General features: G+C 39.5%; 1 protein-coding gene across 1 annotated transcript in view; it reads left to right on the plus strand.

Annotated features, from left to right (window-relative positions):
* TRPV3 (transient receptor potential cation channel subfamily V member 3) overlaps positions 1–18,359 on the plus strand; it is a 31,107-nt gene extending 12,748 nt beyond the window's left edge. The window contains exons 4-18 of the mRNA XM_056560842.1: positions 985–1,068; positions 2,754–2,905; positions 3,106–3,282; positions 6,379–6,519; positions 7,001–7,281; positions 7,411–7,587; positions 8,293–8,451; positions 9,763–9,861; positions 10,499–10,572; positions 12,228–12,393; positions 13,069–13,135; positions 13,660–13,931; positions 14,773–14,885; positions 15,416–15,495; positions 18,211–18,359. Of these exons, the coding sequence (XP_056416817.1) occupies positions 985–1,068; positions 2,754–2,905; positions 3,106–3,282; positions 6,379–6,519; positions 7,001–7,281; positions 7,411–7,587; positions 8,293–8,451; positions 9,763–9,861; positions 10,499–10,572; positions 12,228–12,393; positions 13,069–13,135; positions 13,660–13,931; positions 14,773–14,885; positions 15,416–15,495; positions 18,211–18,326 (2,158 nt within the window). The 3' untranslated portion in view covers positions 18,327–18,359. The remainder of the gene's footprint in view (positions 1–984; positions 1,069–2,753; positions 2,906–3,105; positions 3,283–6,378; positions 6,520–7,000; positions 7,282–7,410; positions 7,588–8,292; positions 8,452–9,762; positions 9,862–10,498; positions 10,573–12,227; positions 12,394–13,068; positions 13,136–13,659; positions 13,932–14,772; positions 14,886–15,415; positions 15,496–18,210) is intronic.
* The last annotated feature ends 3,237 nt before the right edge of the window (positions 18,360–21,596 follow it).

Consider the following 21,596-nt stretch of genomic DNA (forward strand, 5'->3'; position numbering starts at 1 on the left):
CCCATACATGTTACATAAGTATTGGCCAACCCTGCCAAATAAATGTTCAAAGGAATAGCTGTTCCTCATGATTTTATTAGATTTTATCAGGTTCCACCAATAAGTTTTGTGTGTCTCAATATCTGTGATTGGTAGAAAATGTTCAGATTTTATAGTGATACGAGGGACTTATGGCTTTATTTAGCGCTCTTCATAGATTAAATATCTAATGAATTGTAATTTCCAAACATTTAGCAATTAAAGGGACTATCCAGGATTAGGAAGACAGAGCTGCTTTCTTCTATAAACAGTGCCACACCTGTCCTCAGGTTGTGTGTGGTATTACAACTGAGCTTGCTTTGCTTCAATGGAACCGAGCTGCAATGCCATACACATTCTGGGGACAAAAGTAGCACTGTTTCTGGAAGAGAGTAGCTCTGTTTTTCTAATCCCGGATACCCCCTTTTTCAAAGAAAGCTGAACCTAAACTTAGTATAGTGCAGTATAATTAAAGGGGTACTCCGCTGCTCAGCGTTAGGAACATAGTGTTCCGAATGCTGGAGCTGACGCCGGAAGCTCGTGACGTCATAGCCCCGTCCCCGCATGACAGCACACCCCGCCCCCTCAATGAAAGTCTACGGGAGGGGGCGTGACAGCCGTCACACCCCCTCCCGTAGACTTGCATTGAGGGGGCGGGGTGTGACATCATGAGGGGATGGGGCTATGATGTCACAAGCTCCCGACGCGGGCTCCAGCGTTCGGAACAATTTGTTCCAAACGCTGAGCAGTGGAGTACCCCTTTAAATGTACAATGACAGTGAAAGGGAAATAAAAACACTGTATAAAAACCCAGCCTAACAGATAAGCAATATATTCGGTCAATATGATCCCTTTAATATCTATAGGAATGTATAGCTGAGTTACATATAAATAAATTAATAATAAATGAACACATTTTTGGACATCATGTTTAAATCTCTTTATATTATTTTCTACTCAAATTAGTGACAGCAGAAAAAGTGAGGATATCGATTCTCCACAAACCCCTCGGGAAGTGACAGATTATTTGTTAAAACAATATAATAATGGGTAAGAACATTAGATATTGATCACTATCCTAACTTGTATCCTGTTATCACTCCTTGCACTTCTTTATTTCATAATATACTATTGTTACAATTCAATCTCCAAGAGTTGACCTTGAGGCACCTCAGCTGTAAGGTTCATGTCCACTAACCTAAGCCTTGTCTATGCCCCAGAAATAGGTACATAGATTCCTAGATCTTGGATACAAAGGCTTTAGGATGTGGTTTCCATCTCTTGCACAGTTTTATGTCTCTTAGTTCTTGAATGACCATATGGTGTCACTGATGGAGATCACTATTGCTTAGCTTATAGCACATGCCATATTTTGGCTCCTTGATCAACACTTTGTCATATAAAGTACACAAATGCAAATGCCATCTCCACTGTAGAATCCCATACATGACCTTTTTACATCCCATTCATGACCTTTCGAGATGAGCAAGTCTACAGTAAGATTTGCCAAATCTAATGAATCGGCCTTCTATTTGTTTAGTCGTTCTGCTAACTGTTCAAATTCCTTTGAGGATGTCCGCTTTGACTGTGTCCCACCATATTTCTCCGGGGAATCGGAATGCATGGAAAGCGGAACTATTTCTTCAAGACTAAATTAATTGATGGCCAAGTTATTCGGATTCAGTGAATGTTAATGTAGATTTACTCTAATGACATTTAAATGGTAACTCTCATTAAAACAAATTTTTGCTATTGCACTCCTTATGGTAAATAAAAAATATTTCTAATATACTTTGTTTAAAAAAAATGAAGTTTTCTATGCTTCATTTCCCCCCATCTCACACACAGACTTTGGACCAAAGCCCAAACACAGGAAATGCAGCCTGGAGTGCTGCGGGGTGTGTGTCCAACCAAAAGCATATGGCAGTTAAAGGGGTACTCCGCCCCTAGACATCTTTTCCCCTATCAAAAGGATAGGGGATAAGATGTCAGATCGCCCAGGTCCCGCTGCTGGGGACCCCCAGGATCGTCGCTGCGGCACCGAGCTATCATTACTGCACAGAGCGAGTTCTCTCTGTGCGTACTGACAGGCGATACAGGAGCAGCACCATGACATGGATCCGCCCCCTCATGACATCACGGCTCGCCCCCTTAATGCAAGTCTATGGCAGGGGACGTGACGACCGCCACGCCCCCTCCCATAGACTTGTATTGAGGGGGCGGGCCGTGACATCACGAGGGGCGGAGTCATGATATCACAATGCTCTGGCCCCTGTATTGCCCGTCATTACGCGCAGAGCGAACTCGCTCTGTGCAGTAATGATAGCGCGGTACTGCAGCGGCAATCCCGGGGGTCCCCAGCAGCGGGACCCTGGCTCTCTGACATCTTATCCCCTATCCTTTGGATAGGGGCGGAGTACCCCTTTAAGTGTGAGAGGAGCTATGATTGGATGAGGCTGGACGCACACTCCTCAGCACTCCAGGCTGCACTTCCTGTTTTTGGACTTCGGTCCAAAGTCTGTGTATGAGATGGGGGAAAATGTGCTCTTGAGCTTTTTTAAGCACAAATAAAACATAGAAAACTTTTTTTTTTTATTAGAAATATTTTTTATTTACCATAAGGAGTGCAATAGCAAAATTAGTTTTACTTAGAGGGTTCTAGCTTCAGAAGCCCTTTACATATTTAACTCAGATATATACTAACCCTATGATTTTTGATAACTTTTTTCCTCAAGCCCCGACTCACTAAACCCAAAGAAAACTGCAAAAAAGCCAGCGAAAAGTTTATTGTTTAAAGCTGTATCTGAAGGAGATGTGGACTCGCTGAATAGACTTCTTCAAGAAGCTAAAGATTCCTCATCCACATTTACAGAGAAAGCAGCACAAGGTACCTGTAACCCTAATCTATATGTTAAAATTGGATTTTCAGACCATAGCAATGTTAGTATTGGTCTTATTATAATATTAAATGCTGTAAGTAAATATAAAAATTTGATTTTATTTCCTTTTTTCTACTTTGGATATATTTTTATTTTTGTATCCACTCAAATGTATTAATTTATTCATTAAATATGCGCTGTATTTCAGATTTCTTCATGTACAAATTAACATCAAAGGACACAGGGAAAACCTGTTTGATGAAAGCATTGCTGAACATCAATGACTACACCCCAGAGATTGTATGCATCCTGCTGTCATTTGCTGAGGAGAATGGCTTCCTGGACAGGTTCATTAATGCTGAGTACACAGAAGAAAATTATAAAGGTAACAAGGAGTCAATACAGTGGAATGCAGATTACTGGATAATAGACACGTGCAATTCATTTCTTGATTAACTGATTTATGGGGCATGATGTCACGACCACAGAAACCCCAGGCTTCCGTGTTTGCGAGTGCTGCAGCGAAGGCACGGAGATCGGACCCCCGCGATCAGACATGTTATGACATGTCTAGGGGCGGAGTACCCCTTTAAGTAAAAAGCAATCAGATTTAATCAATTTATTTTTCAGTACAGCTGTGTTTTTGTCATGTGTATCTTCTTTGACCAATCGGCTTATCCCTTTTGTTTTTCTGTGGGGTCAGACTGCAGGCAGGGTGGGTGTTGTTTACCATTAAGTAGGAGACAGAGAAGATCTGGAGACAGAGAGAAGTTGGGGGGGAGATTTATCACAACCTGTACGGAGGAAAAGTGGAGCCGCTTCCCAAAGCAACCAATGAGAATTCTTATTTTATTTTTCAGAGGTCTTTAAAAAAAAAAAATAAATAAATAAATAAAGGTCCCTTGAAGAAAAAGTTAAGGTCCTCCTCAATACCTGGGTGTCTGTAATTGGAGAGAAGCAATATCACAGATACCCTTATTAGGGAAGGCAATAAAGGCAAAAACAAGTGCCATCCAGGCAAAAACAGCCGGTATACCCCTATTAATAAAACGCAACTTTTATTAGTTATAACTTAATATTGGCTTGGATTAAAATATGCCTATATTGTCACGGTATAAATATTGAATAAGTATCACACTGTGATATTGTGTTGAGAAATGTCTGTATCCAACACTAAGGCCAATGCCCCATCACTGACATGTATCACATATGTGCCATAGGCCCAAGGCTGCAGTCCCTGAGCTCTAATACCGTGACAACACTGAATATTAAAAACAAACAGACACTGCCACCTAACTTGTTTCACTCATTTACATGAGCTTCCTCAGAGGTGCAGGCAAGTGACCATTAAAATGGTGATCGTTTGATCTTTTATGTCCTCTGTTCATGACATCACAGCTTTGACCTGATGGCAAACTATCCAATCAGATACACCCATTTCCAATGGGCATATCAGATTGCCAATCAGCTAAAGGAAGTAGATTACCACCTACGAATCCTACAATGTGTGTATCACACAGTCATGGCAACTCCACTCCCAAGGTGCCACATCACTTGAATTAGCTCCACCTTTCTTATCAGTCCGCCAATGGTATCCCTCAAACTCCAACCACTCTTCTTACCTTTCTTATTAGCCTATCGTTACATCTAATGCATCTCTCGTCTCGCTTTCAGTTCTGGGTCATCATCCCCGTCACTTCCTTATCTGTGCGCAGCCGTACAGATTTGTAAACATTGTCCCTGCCGGCAGTGTCCAGGCACATGCGCAGGGACAAAGTCTGAGAAGCGCAGCCGACCGTGACTACATTGCGCGTGCGCTAGCACTTAGTTCATTTTCCACACTAATAGATTATGTGCGCTTGCGCCGGCACTTAGACTCAGCGCTGCACATATCTATTCCCTACATGTCGGACAAATCTTAAATATGTAATGGGCCACAGTACAAATGTATAGGGCCTGTTTGTTTATATGTACATTAGGAATATAGAGGGTATGGTATGCCAGTACCCTACAGGTAAGTATAAAGGGAGGGGAGGGAAAGAAGGAAGAGGGGGAGGAGAGAAGATATGCCTATGGGAGCCATATCAACTGAACAATATCTACATAGAAAAATCACAATTAAGTGAAGAGTTACCTTCTATAATAGGACTAATAAACAATCAACATTAAACGTCAAAATTATTCATATGTCATAATTGTCTAGAAATCACAAGAATTATATGCTAGCAGACCTTAGTCAGCGACAAAAAAAATAAATTATAGTAGAGATTCAAAATAAGAAATACAATAGTAATAGTAACCAGGGACATCATAACAACAGAGACTGCCATTGTTATCAGCAGTCTCTAAATGACAAAAATGGTCATGCAGAAACAACTCATAAGAAGGCTGAGAAGGAAAAACCCTTGATAAGACCCCTCGGGCTTAAGCTTTTGAGTCTGTATATCCAGCGAGCCTCCTCTTTCAACAGTAGATTGTCAAGGTTGCCTTTGCGCTGTCCCAACTTTATCTGGCTGATCCCCTAAAAGCGTAATACATCCAGGTTTCCCCCATGTGAGTAGTTTATATGTCGTGATACGGGGGTATCCTCATTCCTCCTGATGGCACTGAGGTGTTGACAAATCCTCCTCCTAAATTCAGAAAAGTTGATTTGCACTCTGAAATAGATCTTGGTCAACAACAAAATGGCTGGCATACAATACTAGGGATAAACTCCTTGTATTACTTGATGGCAGTACTGAGGAAGGGAGGTAGAGATTCTCTTTAACCAATGCAAAAGAAAAGATTTAGCATTGTCCAATGGTATGGGTTTATATACAGTAGTTACCAAAAATAGCTAAAATAGCAGAATCAGAATCTTTTATATTGTGCTAGGGCTGCAAAGACAATAAAACAAAACACATACTTACCAATCTTGCTCGCTTGGGGATCCCCTTGTGTTCCTGTTCCCCGCTGAACACCTCAGCTGTTATTTCCAAAACTGACCCATCAAGGTAGTGACGGCCCACTGCCAAGAAAAGTCTGTCTTGAAAGTAGCAGCTGGAGTGTTCAGTTAGGGATCGGAAGACTTCACAGAAGGATCCTTGAAGGAGCAAGGCATATAAGTATGTGGGTTTTTTATTGTTATTGTGGCCCATATAACATGTAAAAAAAATTCTAGAATCTGGATAACCCTTAGCACCGACCCCAAGACCATCCGGGAGCACTCAAGAGAAGCATACGAATGACTCCAAATGTGATCCGGTTTACTGGATTGTCTCAGGACTGTTCATAAGTATAGGTGTAGTTTTATAAATTTGCCAAGCAACATTAAAAAATAAATAAAATCAGGGGGTATATGCAGAAGTTATTGAGCATTGGAGATACAGTGATGTGGCGGGGACATTTATTTTCCTGTTAAAAATTGTTACATTGTTTATAGTCATAGAAGTAACAGTGTAACATTTTTGATTCTCACAAACATTGTCATCATTTTCCTCAGGTCAGACAGCATTGAATATAGCAATTGAGAGGCGACAAAGTGACCTGGTGAAGTGTTTAATCAGAAAAGGGGCTAATATCAATGTACTTGCACAGGGACGATTCTTTATTCCAAAGTATAAACATGAAGGGTTTTATTTTGGTAAGTTTTATTATTTTATCAGCTTTTTATGGAAAAATTTGATATTCTGTAATACTAACTATACTATAACTAGAAAACCATGTGATCCAATGTACGTCTGTATTCTTACTACTTACAGATTATATATTTGCGGCTACCCAATATGTAAGAAAGGCTATGTTTATTCTTGAGAGCCATGACAGGTGTGACCAATCCATTTTCCAACATATGCGAATGGGTTCTGATGGATGTTGTTGAACTATAATGTGGTCCACCATGTTGTTCTCTGGTTTCTGTTGGATTTGACAAAAAAAAATTCTTATCTGAAAACTGGAACCCTACTGGGGGGAAATGTGAATGTAGCCCTATCAAGTTGGTTATTAACATTGACATTATATAGAGGATAAAAGATTTCATACTATGTGATAAAAGGGACACACATAAAACTGTTATGTAAATATTCATAGGAAAAGTTTTTAAAGTGTTTCTTGTGTTCCTTCAGGTGAAACACCATTAGCACTTGCTGCATGTACCAACCAACCAGATGTGGTGCAGCTTCTCATGGAGAACAGCCAGACCGATGTCACCATCCAGGACTCTTTGGGCAACACCGTTCTTCATGCCTTGGTGACTGTTGCAGAGAATTCAGAAGCACAAAACGCCTTTATAATACGCATGTACGACACAATCCTAAGAACCTGTAAGAACAAGTCTTTGGAGAGTATTGAGAATAATGAAGGCCTCACTCCAATGCAACTGGCAGCTAAAACAGGAAAGACTGAGGTAAGACTTCAACCTCTCCCCCATAAAAACCCATTGCCGATATTCACTTTCTTAATGTCCTTCTATTACGCTTTTGATTTCATATGATCTTGTGGTACTGACATTTCTATGTTTGCTGTTTTTATTCAGATTCTTCATTACATACTCAGTCGAGAAATAAAAGAAAAGGAAAATAGAGTGCTCTCCAGGAAGTTCACAGATTGGGCTTATGGACCCGTATCATCTTCCTTATACGACTTAAAAGACGTAGACACTAGCTCCAGGAATTCAATACTTGAAATTGTGGTTTACAACACCGGCATTGATGTAAGTAGTAGGATTGTTAGGAATAGTTAAAGGGGTACTCCACTGCCCCAGAGTTTGGAACATTTTGTTCTGGATGCTGGGTGCAGGCTGCTAGGGTCGTGACGTCAAGGACACGCCCCTCGGGACATCACGCCATGCCCCCTCAATGCAAGTTTTTGGGAGGGGGCATAGCAGTCTCCACGCCCTCTCCCATAGACTTGCATGACGTAACATCAAGAGAAGCATGGCCGTGATGTCACGACCCCTGCAGCCCGCACCCAATCTTCAGAACAAAATGTTCCGAACACTGGGGCAGTGGAGTACCCCTTAAAGAAATGATAGTGATAATCTGAATGAAAAATGTTACAGACCTTAGCTTGAGTAATAGACCTTACTTTCAAGATATGCATAAGGAGGTACAATAGGGCCCTACATTATTATGACTTTGTTCAAACTGCAGGAAGTACATATTGTCCATGTTCAAGAAATCTAAGAAGCTAACGCAACTTTTGTGCAAAATCAAAGTTTTTTATTTTCTCCTTTTATTTATCATAGTAACTTTTACTTTGTGCTAAGACTGTTGTCTGTATTTTCTAGGCATTTTATGAATTGAAAAGTTGCAAAATTTCAAATGTCATATGTCATTGCAAATCAGAGGCCATATATAAAAAATATATTACGTTATTATTATTTTTATTTTTTTTTCATTTTATCTCATTTTTTCAGAATCGCCATGAGCTTTTGGCTTTGGAACCCCTCCATACTCTTCTTCAACTGAAATGGAAAAAGTTTGCAAGATACATGTTCTTTATGTCTTTTCTTCTATCATTCACCTACAATGTCGTCCTTACATTAGTTTCCTACTATCGACCACGTGGAGAACAGGTATGTTTTACATTTGTAATTGCTATAAAGCCCAATATTCTACTAGATCACCTTCCCATGGGTCCAAGTAATGCAGGGCAAGGGGTAGACGCTGTAGGCAATCACCTATGGCACCATTATGATAAGGAAGAATAGTTTTTTTTTCTATCCTGTGACATGGACAGAACAAGGCAATCACTAGATAATAAACTAAGTTCCATGACTAAAAAAAACACTAGATAATCGGTTTCCAGGCCTGATTTCTTCATTGGTGGGCTACCTGTTTACATAGAGGGCTCACTCTTTTGAGGTGTTCTGAATAGGAATGCAGACAGATATAGGCACAGCGCACATACCTTGATTCTTAAGGTCAATTAAAAAGATTTTTTTATGAATTTTTTTTTTTTACCTTTTTATTTATTTAAATCATTATGCTTAAAATTGTCCTTTACTGACCTTTATAACCTTTTTCCTTTCCTTTCCTTTCTTTCACACTACATTACTCCGTTTAGCAAGTTCCGTCGCTAGTTCCGTCCTAAAATCAGCTAGTTCATGAACTATTTTCTTTTGTACTATCTTCCGTCACAAAATAACGTCCGTTATCAATAACGGACTATAATGGATTAAAACGGATATTAGAAAAATCCCATAGACTATAATGGGATTTTCTAACGGACGTATAGGATTTGGTTACTGCCGGTGACAGTTGATTTTAGGATGGAACTAGCCACGGAACTTGCTAAACGGAGTAATTTGCTACTGTGAAAGAAGCCTTACAGAGCTGTTTTGGTTCTCATTGTTTTGCACCATGATTTGTAGTTTTAATTAGTACCAATCTGTTTTTCATTTATCCATTTATGTCATTCACCATGCTGGATCAATAACATTATATTTTACAAGTTTAGATAATTCCGCATGCAGGGATACAAAATATGCTTCTTTGTTTTTTGTTGACTTTTTTTAACGAGAGAAAAAAAATATATATATAAACATTTTTTTTTGTTCCCCTAGGACCATCTTTAATGGTGCCATAAGGGATATATCCGTCATGCATTGTTTAGAAATTGTAAAGGGGTCTATCTGAGTTATATAATTGTTTTCTTTGTACCCTACAGATTCACGATTTTGTTAGCAATGACTCCCTATGTATCAGTTTTATGACAATGAGGAATTCTGTTAATTTTGGAGTTATTTTGAAGTTTTTAAAAGGGTTACATATGCCTACATTGTATAATATTCTGGACTGATTGCATACTGTATGTTGTAATATAATTGCACATTTACACTGTGTCTACAGTATTAAAAACTCACCCGTCTTTTCTACAACCACAGGCTCTGTATCCCTTAAGTCTCACATATGATCGAGGATGGCTCCAGCTAGTCGGACAAATGTTTATTATTGTTTGTGCCACATACCTTATGATCAAAGAGGTGAGTAACTGCAGAATTATGGTAATACAATGTATTATTATGGAGGTGAATCACATCTACGTATGGACATTTTTTTCACCCTCCCAACTATGTGCATATTTCCTTGTTTGATGTGACATAACCATATCCTCCTATAGTCTATATTGAGCAAATAGAAACAATGTAAAACCTGCTTTATATTTTGAGCTTGTAATAATTTTATTCTGAAATTTATTCTATGGACAATGTCTGCCCATGTTATTAAGAATAGATTCTTTTGAAATCTGTCACATAAAGGGAATGTGACATTAGAAAATGATCTACTGCCTAGTTAAGGAGGGTCAGGACGGTTCACACATTTTAAACACTCAGCCGGTCCCACCAAAGTCAGCGGGCTTGGCAGACATTTGACTAAAGTATGTGGGGACCTTCAGATTAACCCCCAAAACACCCCCCCCCCAAAATGATGGTCTGAAATGGGCAGCAATCTTAATAAAACGTTTTAAAAAAATTGTTAGGTAATGCATCATAGTAGGTGGAAATTTCTGCTTTAAAATATAATTTATTTTAAAACTAAGCAAAAATGTTGTAATATAGTAGACACAGTAGTGAATGGTTACAATAGTGAATGGTTACTAACAGCTTTGTGTTTCCACAGGGTGTGGTCATTTTCTTAGTGAGGCCATCAGACCTTCGTTCAGTTCTGTCGGATGCCTGGTTCCATGTCCTCTTGTAAGTAATGAAGCCTATCTCATGGCTTAACATTAGGATTGAAATAAGAGCAATTGTTTTAGCTGACTATCATGTCCGATTGTATCTTTTATGCTACCTGAGGCAAAAACTAAAATGGTGACCACATCTCCATTGAAAACCCCTAGTAAAAAAAGGCCTGTCTGAACTGTAGTAACAGTACCAGCAACGTGGACTGTATACCTTTAAATAGACTGCATTACTGCATTCACAGTCCTGACTGCCTTGTATTTCACATGTGTTCCCAACTATTCATGAGGTAAATGGAGCCAGGGGTGTGTAGCACAGTATGATTTACTGCCACTCCATGTAAAACGCTGCCCCTAAAGGACTCTTCTATCAGCTGCCTGAGGCGAGATGATTATCTCACCTCACAGTAGATTTGAGCCAGTGGACCATAACAATTTATTACACGGGAGTAGCTAGAGGGGGGTGCAGACACAGTAACTGCAATAAGGCCTTAATGTCTCAAAGGATTAAAGACCCCTCAGCCACATAAGTTACCAGTAGTATAAATGTTGCATGGTAGTTAGAGATTCCAATTAGTGGTTTTGCATCGAAACCCAGGAGCTTCATTTGACACCTCTGGGAATGTATACTAATGCTGGGCACAGAAGAATAGATAATACATGTGAATTATCTATAACTGATATTGTAATAGTTGTATCATAATGATGGATACATATAACATTCAGTACTATAATGCTTTGTTATTTCTAATATATCTGTTGTACCATAGTATCAATATGAAGGCTTTGGTTTGCACAAGGGACAACTGACTATAATATGACTCCTGATATAATCTTAGAGGTTGTTATCTAGGATTAGGAAAATAGAGCTAATATCTTCCGAAAACAGCACACCTGTCCTCAGTGTAACGGTCGGAGGAGTGGATCCGATGTTCCACTGGAGAAAGCTGCAACAGGGAGAGGAGTCTAAGGAGCCACTGGTTTTAACCAGAGCCCACCACAAAGCGGGATGGACTTGCTGCGGCAGGTGAACTCCCAGGTCGCTACCCCTGGTACAACTAACCCACAGTGGCGGCCGGGTGATGAGTGATACAATTTAATAAGGAAATTCAGAGACGGGGACTGGCAGGAAGGTCAGGGCTGGCAGCAAGGTACGTGGTCAGGAAACATAGAGAAATGGTACTGGTACATGGTATAGACAAGACAATGCAAGATACGCTTTCTCAATGGCTACAAGGCACAAAGATCCGGTAGGGGTCAAGAGGGAGAGCCAGCGTGAGCGAGTCCTAGGAAACAGGGACGCGCACGCCGACATTCAGGGGAAGCAGAGGAGCCAGGAGCACGGTGAGGTAAGCAACCGCCGGCTGACTGAGTGTGACCGCAGCCGGACATGCTGGCCGCAGCGCTGCCCGTCCCTGAAGCTGTACAGGGAAACGGGCTGTGAGTACACCCACGGCCAGCATGAATAGCCGAAGCGCGGCTCATGACACTCAGGTTGTTTGTGGTATTAAGACTTGGATTCACTTCAATGTGACTGAGTCGCAATACCACACACAGCCTGCAGATAGGTGTGGTGCTGTTTTATGGAGAAATTAGCTCTGTTTTTCTAGTTCTAGAAAACCCATTTTAAAGTTGATACTAAAGTGCAGATATCTTTTTCCCTTCTAGTTTCATCCAAGCGATCCTGGTTATAGCGTCAGTCTTCTGTTATCTTTTTGGCGTCAAAGAATATCTGGCATTTCTTGTCTTAGCCATGGCACTTGGATGGGCAAACATGTTGTATTACACAAGAGGATTTCAGTCCCTGGGAATATACAGTGTTATGATCCAAAAGGTAAGGGTTGGAATATCTACTTATGTAAGTGACCAATATAGATAAATCAACTACCTACATTAAGGACTCCATTAATAATAACAATAAATAATAATAATAAAAACAACTACTACTACTACTGCTACTTCTACTACTACTACTACTACTACTACTACTACTACTATTATTATTATTATTATTATAGTAGTAATTATAATACTATATGCTTGCAAATGCCATTGAATACACAGAATCTCATAATCATAATTTAAAAAAAAAAAGAACTTTTACCAACTTGCTTTGCCTTGATGTATCTCATACTGGGCCCTTAGGTATTAAGAAATTGGGTTATATATCTTCCTATGTATGTGACATGGGACTGTGACAACAGATCTTAGAGTATTCCCTGATGATTGTTTTTACACATTGTTTTTAAACATTTTTAAAAACTAGTGGAAATGAAAATACTGTAGTGCTGTACAGTATCAAATGTGTTGCTATGGCGAATAGTCCTGTTTCCATGTTCGTATATGCTCCAACATGAGAGAAGGTCAGCTTCTGAGCCGACCATAAATTGTAGACTTATACCCATGATATTATGCCACAGTGTAGTATATAGCTTTTTGTTATACTGACACAATGACTGTGATGTTAAATTGTATTAGTAACATTGTATTGTTTATGCCTTTCTCCCAGGTCATCTTGAATGATGTTCTGAAGTTTTTATTTGTCTACATTTTGTTTCTTTTTGGATTTGGAGTAGGTATGTATACATTTTTGCTATAACATAATAAATATCTTAAGTGTCCGGTCCACAAAATATTTATACCTTTCCTACATCTACGCTCATATTACTATTGGATAGGGATGGGTTGAGTGGTTGGGCATGCTATAGTGTCTATTAGGGTTCAACAGTCTTTACTTTCCTCAAAAAAATTTGTATGAAGACCACAAGCACACACATGCACCTTATTTAATATAAGCTTGAGCCAGGTGGACCAATCCTAAGTGACTACATGACTCTGCAGTGATGTTTAAAAGGGGTATTCCTAACTCACACGGTATAGGGTACAACAATCTAGTTGGTATTGATCTGATTTCTGGGACCCCCACTGATCATGAGAACAACTGAATGTATGGAGCACACTGTGGACATGTGGTCAGCGCCCCATTCATTCCCTATGGGGCTTCAGAATATTGCCGAGTTCCGTGCCCCAACAATCAGCTTGTCCCACCCTATCCTGTTGGTAAGGAATAATTCTTTTTTTTTTTCCTCCTTCAAAACAGCTCTTGCTTCTCTCATTGAAAACTGTGCTGATGGAGATGAATGCAGCGCCTACAAGAGCTTCAGCACGGCCATTGTGGAACTTTTCAAGCTGACGATAGGGCTTGGAGATCTGGAGATGCAGCATGACTCTAAGTACCCGGTCCTGTTCCTTCTTCTTCTGATCGCTTACGTTATACTGACATTTGTGCTTCTCCTGAATATGCTGATTGCATTGATGGGAGAAACTGTGGAAAAGATCTCTAAAGAAAGTGAACACATATGGAGAATACAGGTGTGTATAACCCTCTGCCATATTAGGTTCTTACCTTGTTCTAACTTGCCATACAATTTCTGGGAGGAATATATGAAGTTGTGAAAAACAGTTTTCAGTGCTTTAAATTAGAGGCCTTAAAGGGGTACTCTGCCCCTAGACATGTTGTCCCGTATCCAAAGGATAGGGGTTAAGATGCCTGATCGTGGGGTTCCCACCGCTAGGGACCCCTGCAATCTCAGCTGCGGCACCCCAGACATCCAGTGTACGGATCGAACTTTGCTCCATGCCGGATGACTGGCGATGAGGGGCGGAGGCTCGTGATGTCTCGATCACGCCCCGCTCATAACGTCATAGCCTTGCATTGAGGGGGTGAGGCCGTGACGTCACAAGCCTCCGGCGCTGCACGTTCAGACATCATATCCCCCATCCTTATAGGGGATAAGATGTCTAGGGGCCGAGTGCACCCCTTTAAGCTCATAGCATCCTGATTCATATGCCCTTATGACAACACTTCCTGTCAATGCTCAGGCATTATTTGACTCCACTGACCGCTCATAAAAATAAGAGATGCAGCCAACGTGGTCTGGCCCTTCCAGTCTTCAGGGGCTCTGTAGTAAATGGTGGTTCACATACTAACTAAGTTATTTATGTGTATTGTTAGTATTGTAGATGGTAAGTATACATATTCTTAGTTTCATATTGAGAACCATAACTGATATAAACACCACTGAATGAAGAAAAACTTCTATATTCAAAACCAATTTCTAGACCATCACATATATTGTACGAATGATGAACATAATGGGACTAGAAAAACAATACTAATATAATCATTTCTCTTTTACTTCTGTACGTGCAGAGGGCTAGGACAATACTGGAGTTTGAGAAGAGTTTACCATTGTGGGTAAAGAGTAGATTTCAGCTTGGAGAATCATGTACCGTCTCCAAAAATGACAACAGAGCATGTTTAAGGTAACTTCTCATGGGTGACCTAATATAGAGGGGATGTTTGCATTTCTCAGGGACCTCCAACATATCATTTAATCTGACCTTTTGTTACTATATGGAAAATATGGACTATATAGGCCACACTCACATCGCTTTTTGAGTTCTGTTGCTGGTACCGATTGCGATACCTTCAAAAAGGTATTTCAAGAAATACAGCGGCATATTCCCAGTGCAGCTACATATTTTAGGTTAGTCTATTAGTGACTGTGTTTTGTCTGTACCACAAATGCTTACTGACATTAAAGTGTACTTTCATGAAACAGACCAAAAATGTAGTCACTAGTAAACAGTTTTCATATAAGCCTATAACCATGCAGTGAGTTCTCTGCTGGTACATGGTACTATAATATCTTTTGGAAAGTATCCTAATGTAATAGACTGTATGCTAAATACTTTTATTATTTATACATTTTGTGCTAAGTTCTTGTTGTCAACCATCTTTTTAGTGATGCGCACCCCTTCATATCACTAATGCTGTGTTGTTTCTTGAACAGAATAAATGAGGTGAAATGGACAGAATGGCACAACCATGTTACCTGCATAAATGAAGAGCCCGGCTTTGAAATGCATCCTGGTATGTACATGGCGTTTTAATAAAGTTACATGCTAAAATGTCCCTGTCATTTGACAAAACTTTTGACATGTCACAGAAACAAGTCAAAAGTGTTAATTGGTCAGGGTTCAGACCATCACTGATCATAAAATGAACAAAGGAGAAGTAAGCACTTAAAAGGGAACTCCGCTGCCCCAGTGGTCAGAACATTTTGTTCAGAACACTTGGAGCGGGCGGCAGGGGGTTGTGATGTCACGGACACATCCCTCGTGATGCCACGCCTCACCCCCTCAATGCAAGTCTAGACCTGCATTGAGGAGGAGTGGCATCACAAGGGACGTGGTCATGACATCACGACCCCTGCTGCCCGCACCCAGCCTTCTAAACTAATGCCGGGTGCTGCACAGAGATTGAGGGGGTCCCAGCTGCAGGACCCCCATGATCAGACATCTCATCCCCTGTATTTTGGATAGGGAATGAAATGTATAGGGGCGGAGTACCCCTTTAAGTACTGCACTTCTTGGCTTCCAGCAATCTTCTTCTAGGTGAACTAGAAAGGCTCATAATAAGGCTATAGGCAACTGGATGGAGGTCACAGCAGACTGATGAGTGAGCTACTTAACCCCTTAACAACGCAGGACGTATATTTACGTCCTGTGCCGGCTCCCGCGATATGAAGTGGAGTCGCGTCACATTGCGCTGGTCCCGGCGCTCATCAACGGCCGGGACCGGCGGCTAATACCCCACATCGCCGATTGCGGCAATGTGCGGTATTAACCCTTTAGAAGCGGCGGTCACAGCTGACCGCCGCTTCTAAAGTGAAAGTGAAAGTATTCCTAGTCAGTCGGGCTGTTCGGGACCGCCGCAGTGAAATCGCGGCATCCCAAACAGCTTACAGGACACTGGGAGGGCCCTTACCTGCCTCCTCGGTGTCCGATCGGCGAATGACTGCTCCGTGCCTGAGATCCAGGCAGAAGCAGTCAAGCGCCGATAACACTGATCACAGGCGTGTTAATACACGCCAGTGATCAGCATGAGAGATCAGTGTGTGCAGTGTTATAGGTCCCTATGGGACCTATAACACTGCAAAGAAAAGTAAAAAAAAGTTAATAAAGGTCATTTAACCCCTTCCCTAATAAAAGTTTGAATCACTCCACTTTTCCCATTAAAAAAATGACAGTGTAAATAAAAATTAAATAATCATATGTGGTATCGCTGTGTGCGTAAATGTCCGAACTATAAAAATATATAATTAATTAAACTGCACGTTCAATGGCGTACGCGCAGAAAAATTCCAAAGTCCAAAAAAAGCGTATTTTTGGTCACTTTTTATACCATTAAAAAATGAATAAAAAGTGATCAAAAAGTCCGAAAACAAAAATCATACCGATAAAAACTTCAGATCACGGTGCAAAAAATGAGTCCTCATACCGCACTGTACGTGGAAATATAAAAAAAAGTTATAGGGGTCAGAAGATGACATTTTTAAACGTATAAATTTTCCTGCACGTAGTTATGATTTTTACCAGAAGTACAACAAAATCTAACCTATATAAGTAGGGTATCATTTTAACCGTATGGACCTACAGAATAATGTTAAGGTGTCATTTTTAACAAAATATGCTCTGCGTAGAAACGGAAGCCCCCAAAATTTACAAAATTGCGTTTTTTCTTCGATTTTGTCGCACAATGATTTTTTTTTCCGTTTCGCCGTGAATTTTTGGGTAAAATGATTAATGTCACTGCAAAGTAGAATTGGTGATGCAAAAAATAAGCCATAATATGGATTTTTAGGTGGAAAATTGAAAGGGTTATGATTTTTAAAAAGGTAAGGAGGAAAAAACAAAAGTGCAAAAACAGAAAAACCCTGAGTTCTTAAGGGGTTAAGTGCGCATTTCTACTGGCTCGTTCAGATGATCAGTGAGGTCTAAATATTCAGACCCCAACTGATTAAAACTTTTGACATGCCTTTGTGACATGTGAAAAGTTTTGGTAAATGGCAGGAACACTGGCCAGTCATCAATCTCACCAACAGTTGGTGGCCTTGAGGACTGGGTTGGGGACCATTGCTGTAAAGCCTAATTGAAAATCTGAAAGTCAGTAGGGAAGTAACAGAAGGTAGTGTAGAGGTAGCTGTTGCATCTGGGCGCTGATGCCTGAGGGAAGCCATAAGCCTTTCAGCCACAAATTTAGATTATAAATCTGATCAGCTCCTTCAGCTCTATTATTGCAGATTGTATTACATTTTTAACATGATAGGTTCCCTTTAAATATTTTTTTTTTGTAAACTTCTGACATATTGTAGAGGAAAAGTCAGAAGTTGTGGCCACCATCCCACACTGTTGTTTTCTAGAATGTAAGGACTAGTCTATCTGACAAGAACTGTGGCCTTCAGCTTAAGTTGGCTTTCCCCAAATGTTATCTGAAAGTGAAGTACTGACCATAGACACAGAGGAAGTGCCTGCTCAGCCAATCATTTGCCACAGCGGTGACCTACCATAGCTGGTGATTGGCGTTGGACTAGCTATTTTTTTGTGTGTGTCAAGACATGGCTAGAAAGCAGAGAACAGCTGGGGCCCATTGAATATTGGTGGGCAACGCTTTTTTTAAACCCAACATGACTCCGTATAAGAAATAGTAGCCCACTAGGTAATTCTTTTATATGCTTTCTACTGACCTTATACTATTCATAAGAAGCAATGAAAATACATGTAACAATGTGTTTTTTACTTCAAGGGACAAGCTATGCCAACTTGAATATCGAGGATGAAGCAGATAGTTACGAGAGAGACCGACCGGTTACAATCGATTTCAGAGATTCAACAGATGAAACCTTCGAGACCACAGTTTAGAATGGGAGAATAATATACAGAAGCAAAAGCCAACAGGACGCTCTTCTGTCTTAGTAGTAGTGGCGAGATAAACACAACCTACCTCTGCTCTGTGATGTGTGGCCGCCAACGCTAAAACTGTGAAAAGCGTTTGACAACATTTTTGGGAAACTGTATGTTTTTGTCAAAGAGAAAGAAACAGAATTATACAACTTCCATTGTCTTTATAGCAAAAGTCGTGTGTGGCGCCGCAAGTTAATAGCACTTTTATTGTACTTGTATACATTTCTTTTACAAAATGTTTGCACTAAATATAATAGATTACTCATAATGAATCCTCAGTATACGATGTGCACATTCCGAAAAAAAATTACACAAGTCCATGAGTCAAGTTATTCATTCATACAGGTTATGTCACTACTGCAAGTCATACATAGTTGACAATAACAAATAACAACTGAAAACAGTTAATGAAAAGGGGTAGAAAACCTTCAAAATACAAAAAATAAAAAATAAAATAGGCTCAAAGAGGCTAAAAATATGACTGTTTAAATGAGACTCAAAAAAATCATTTAATGTTACTATATTTTTTATTAAAAGTATTGAAAAAATATAACACTTGGCTGACAATAAATTGATGGTGATCTATAGTTTTGCCAATAATAGACTATTAGCACATAAGTATGAACATTTCTGTTTTAAAAAGGTAGAAGTTGAGGCCTTAGAATGAGATTCACAGGTTAGGAACCTAGAGCTATTAATGGCTAAAGCTTAGGCTTTACCGTCTCTGACTGCCTTAAAAAAAATATATATAAAAGGTCAGACTGGCCTACTAAAGTATCAGTTAATCCTCTGAGGCTTTGTTCACATGTTGGAATGTCCGCACAGAGAATCTCTGTGCAGACATTCCCGATACTGCAGGGACCACACAGGAATGGGCCGTCTCATAGGACTGCTATGCATTCCATGTGGACTCTGCACAAAGACTGAACTTGTTTATTCTTTGTACGGACACAGAAAATAGAATTTCCGTGCTAGAACCATCTGGCACAGAAATTCCATCTTGTACAGAGAGCAGCAGAATCCCCTTAAATTCAACAGGACTCTGTTGCAGCGCACTCTCAGTGCCGGATTCCAATGCGAAATCCGGCACTGAAATTCCAATGTGTAAACATGGTCTAATACTTAGGCCTAGGTTCCACCCCAATAATGGGCTTGCAGAGTACAACGTCCTTTAGATCTGACTTTGGAACCAAGCATTAGATTCATATATAACCTATTAGACCTCATTGACAATATGTCCTATAGGTGCATCGATCGCAACAAAAAGTGGCTGTGGGCTTAAAAAACCCAAGTCTAACATTGGTCAATATGAATAGAGCATATTATAAAATGTAATTTAGTCACATATCAAAAAGTAGAAACCACTGATAATAAATGGTGCTAGCCTGTCTCATTTCTGACCTCGTCTTGGATGTGTAAATCTCATATTTCATTGTATTTTGCACTTTTACTAGAAGTTTGTAGGTGATACATTTTAATGAAGTTTTTTTTAGGATACATGATTTTTCTTCAGAATGATTAACTACATTATACAGATGCTGCTCTGCTAAATGCTTGGAGCTAGAATGTTGTAACCTCAGGGATTCACTAGTCTAGTCCTTCATGACAGCAAACAGACTTGATTTCTGGTGAACATTGTTCGGTGGAGAGTTATTTGATTTTTACGTTGTGTTTATGTGTTTTTATATTTATTTATTTTATTTATATCAGGACATTTGTAGAAGTGTGTATTTTAAGAGTACATATTTGGATATATTTATTATAATTTTTATTGTCATTTAAGTTTAGTTTATTTTTTAGTTTATATTTAAATCCTACCTCCAGTGTCTACATTATGGCTTCTGAGAGATAAAAATGTAATATTAACAAGTCAATAAGTACAATCTATTTCTCTGTTAAATATATTTATTTAAAAAAAAATACATTATTGTAACGCGTTGTGAAAAACTACAATAAAGATATATATTTTATAAAACACCAGATCTGGAGCTTGGCTTTTTTTCTCCTGTAGGGATAACATGTCAATGATGATGCCAACAAAAATTACTGTAATTTCACGGAATAACCTCTAATCCTGTCAAACTTGACATGTAGTAAAAGGCAAAACAAACAGTGTTGGCCCACAAAATATTTATCTGTAACATTTAGCTACATCATGTAGCATCATGCTATGGGCGCCCAGCCCATAGCATGATGCTACATGATGTAGCTAAATGTTACAGATAAATATTTTGTACCCAATCTAAAATTAGGGTTGGATTTCAATACATTGCTATATGCCTTAGGCCTCATTTCTACAGAATAAAAATGTTTGACATTTTGTCACCTAAGGCTCCTTTCACACTATATGTTTCTCCAATGTCCAACATTGTTACAATGTCCTGTTAAGTAAACCCTTAAAAACGGCCGTTACAAAATCCCATTCATGTCTATGGGATTTTTTGATTATCTGTTATCACCCGTTACAACCCCTTTTGAATAATGGACGTTATTTGTGACCGGAGAAAAATTAGTGCATGTAAAAAAATTTCTCCCATCACAAATAATGGCCGTTATTCATAATGGTCTATAACGGGTGATAACGGATAATCAAATAATCCCATAGACTTGAAGGGAATTTGTAAAGGCCATTTTTAAGGGTTTTCTTAATGGGATATTGTAACGGGTTTTTAAAACGGAGGAACATATAGTGTGAAAAGAGCCTTATATGCAGCAAAATGAGTGTTAAAAATAGGTGTAGGGTTATGGGTTTTGTTCTGGTCCCATCTGCCACAGTAAGTGTAATCTATACATCACTTACATCAAAAAGACAAAAAATAGGGATAGTGCCTAAAACTTAGCTTTTAATAACGCGGCTAAAATTCACCAAAATACCGTGAGTCCCTTTTACCATTTAAATTATTATTATAAGCAAAAGTATATTTGTCCATCATGGGACAGCCACTCTGCGCACTAAGCGACTATAGTACAGCTCAGGATTTGCAAGAGATCAAACAAATCATTGTTTATTATCAGCCTGTAGATGCAGATGTCCTCAAGATGGCGTATGTATATAGTACTGCTTAAGTTCACTTGGAGTATAATATACAAGTAGTACACAAAAGGAGAAAAAATTGTATTGATAGAGATCTCTTATGGTACAACAATACCTGAAGGTAAAGCACTATGATAGTCACACTGATATGTGCAAAGGCTTTATCCTACACTGACACCTGAATTTAAAGCTCC

This window comes from Hyla sarda, chromosome 2 (genome assembly GCF_029499605.1).
Source record: "Hyla sarda isolate aHylSar1 chromosome 2, aHylSar1.hap1, whole genome shotgun sequence".
NCBI classification, from domain to species: Eukaryota; Metazoa; Chordata; class Amphibia; order Anura; family Hylidae; genus Hyla; species Hyla sarda.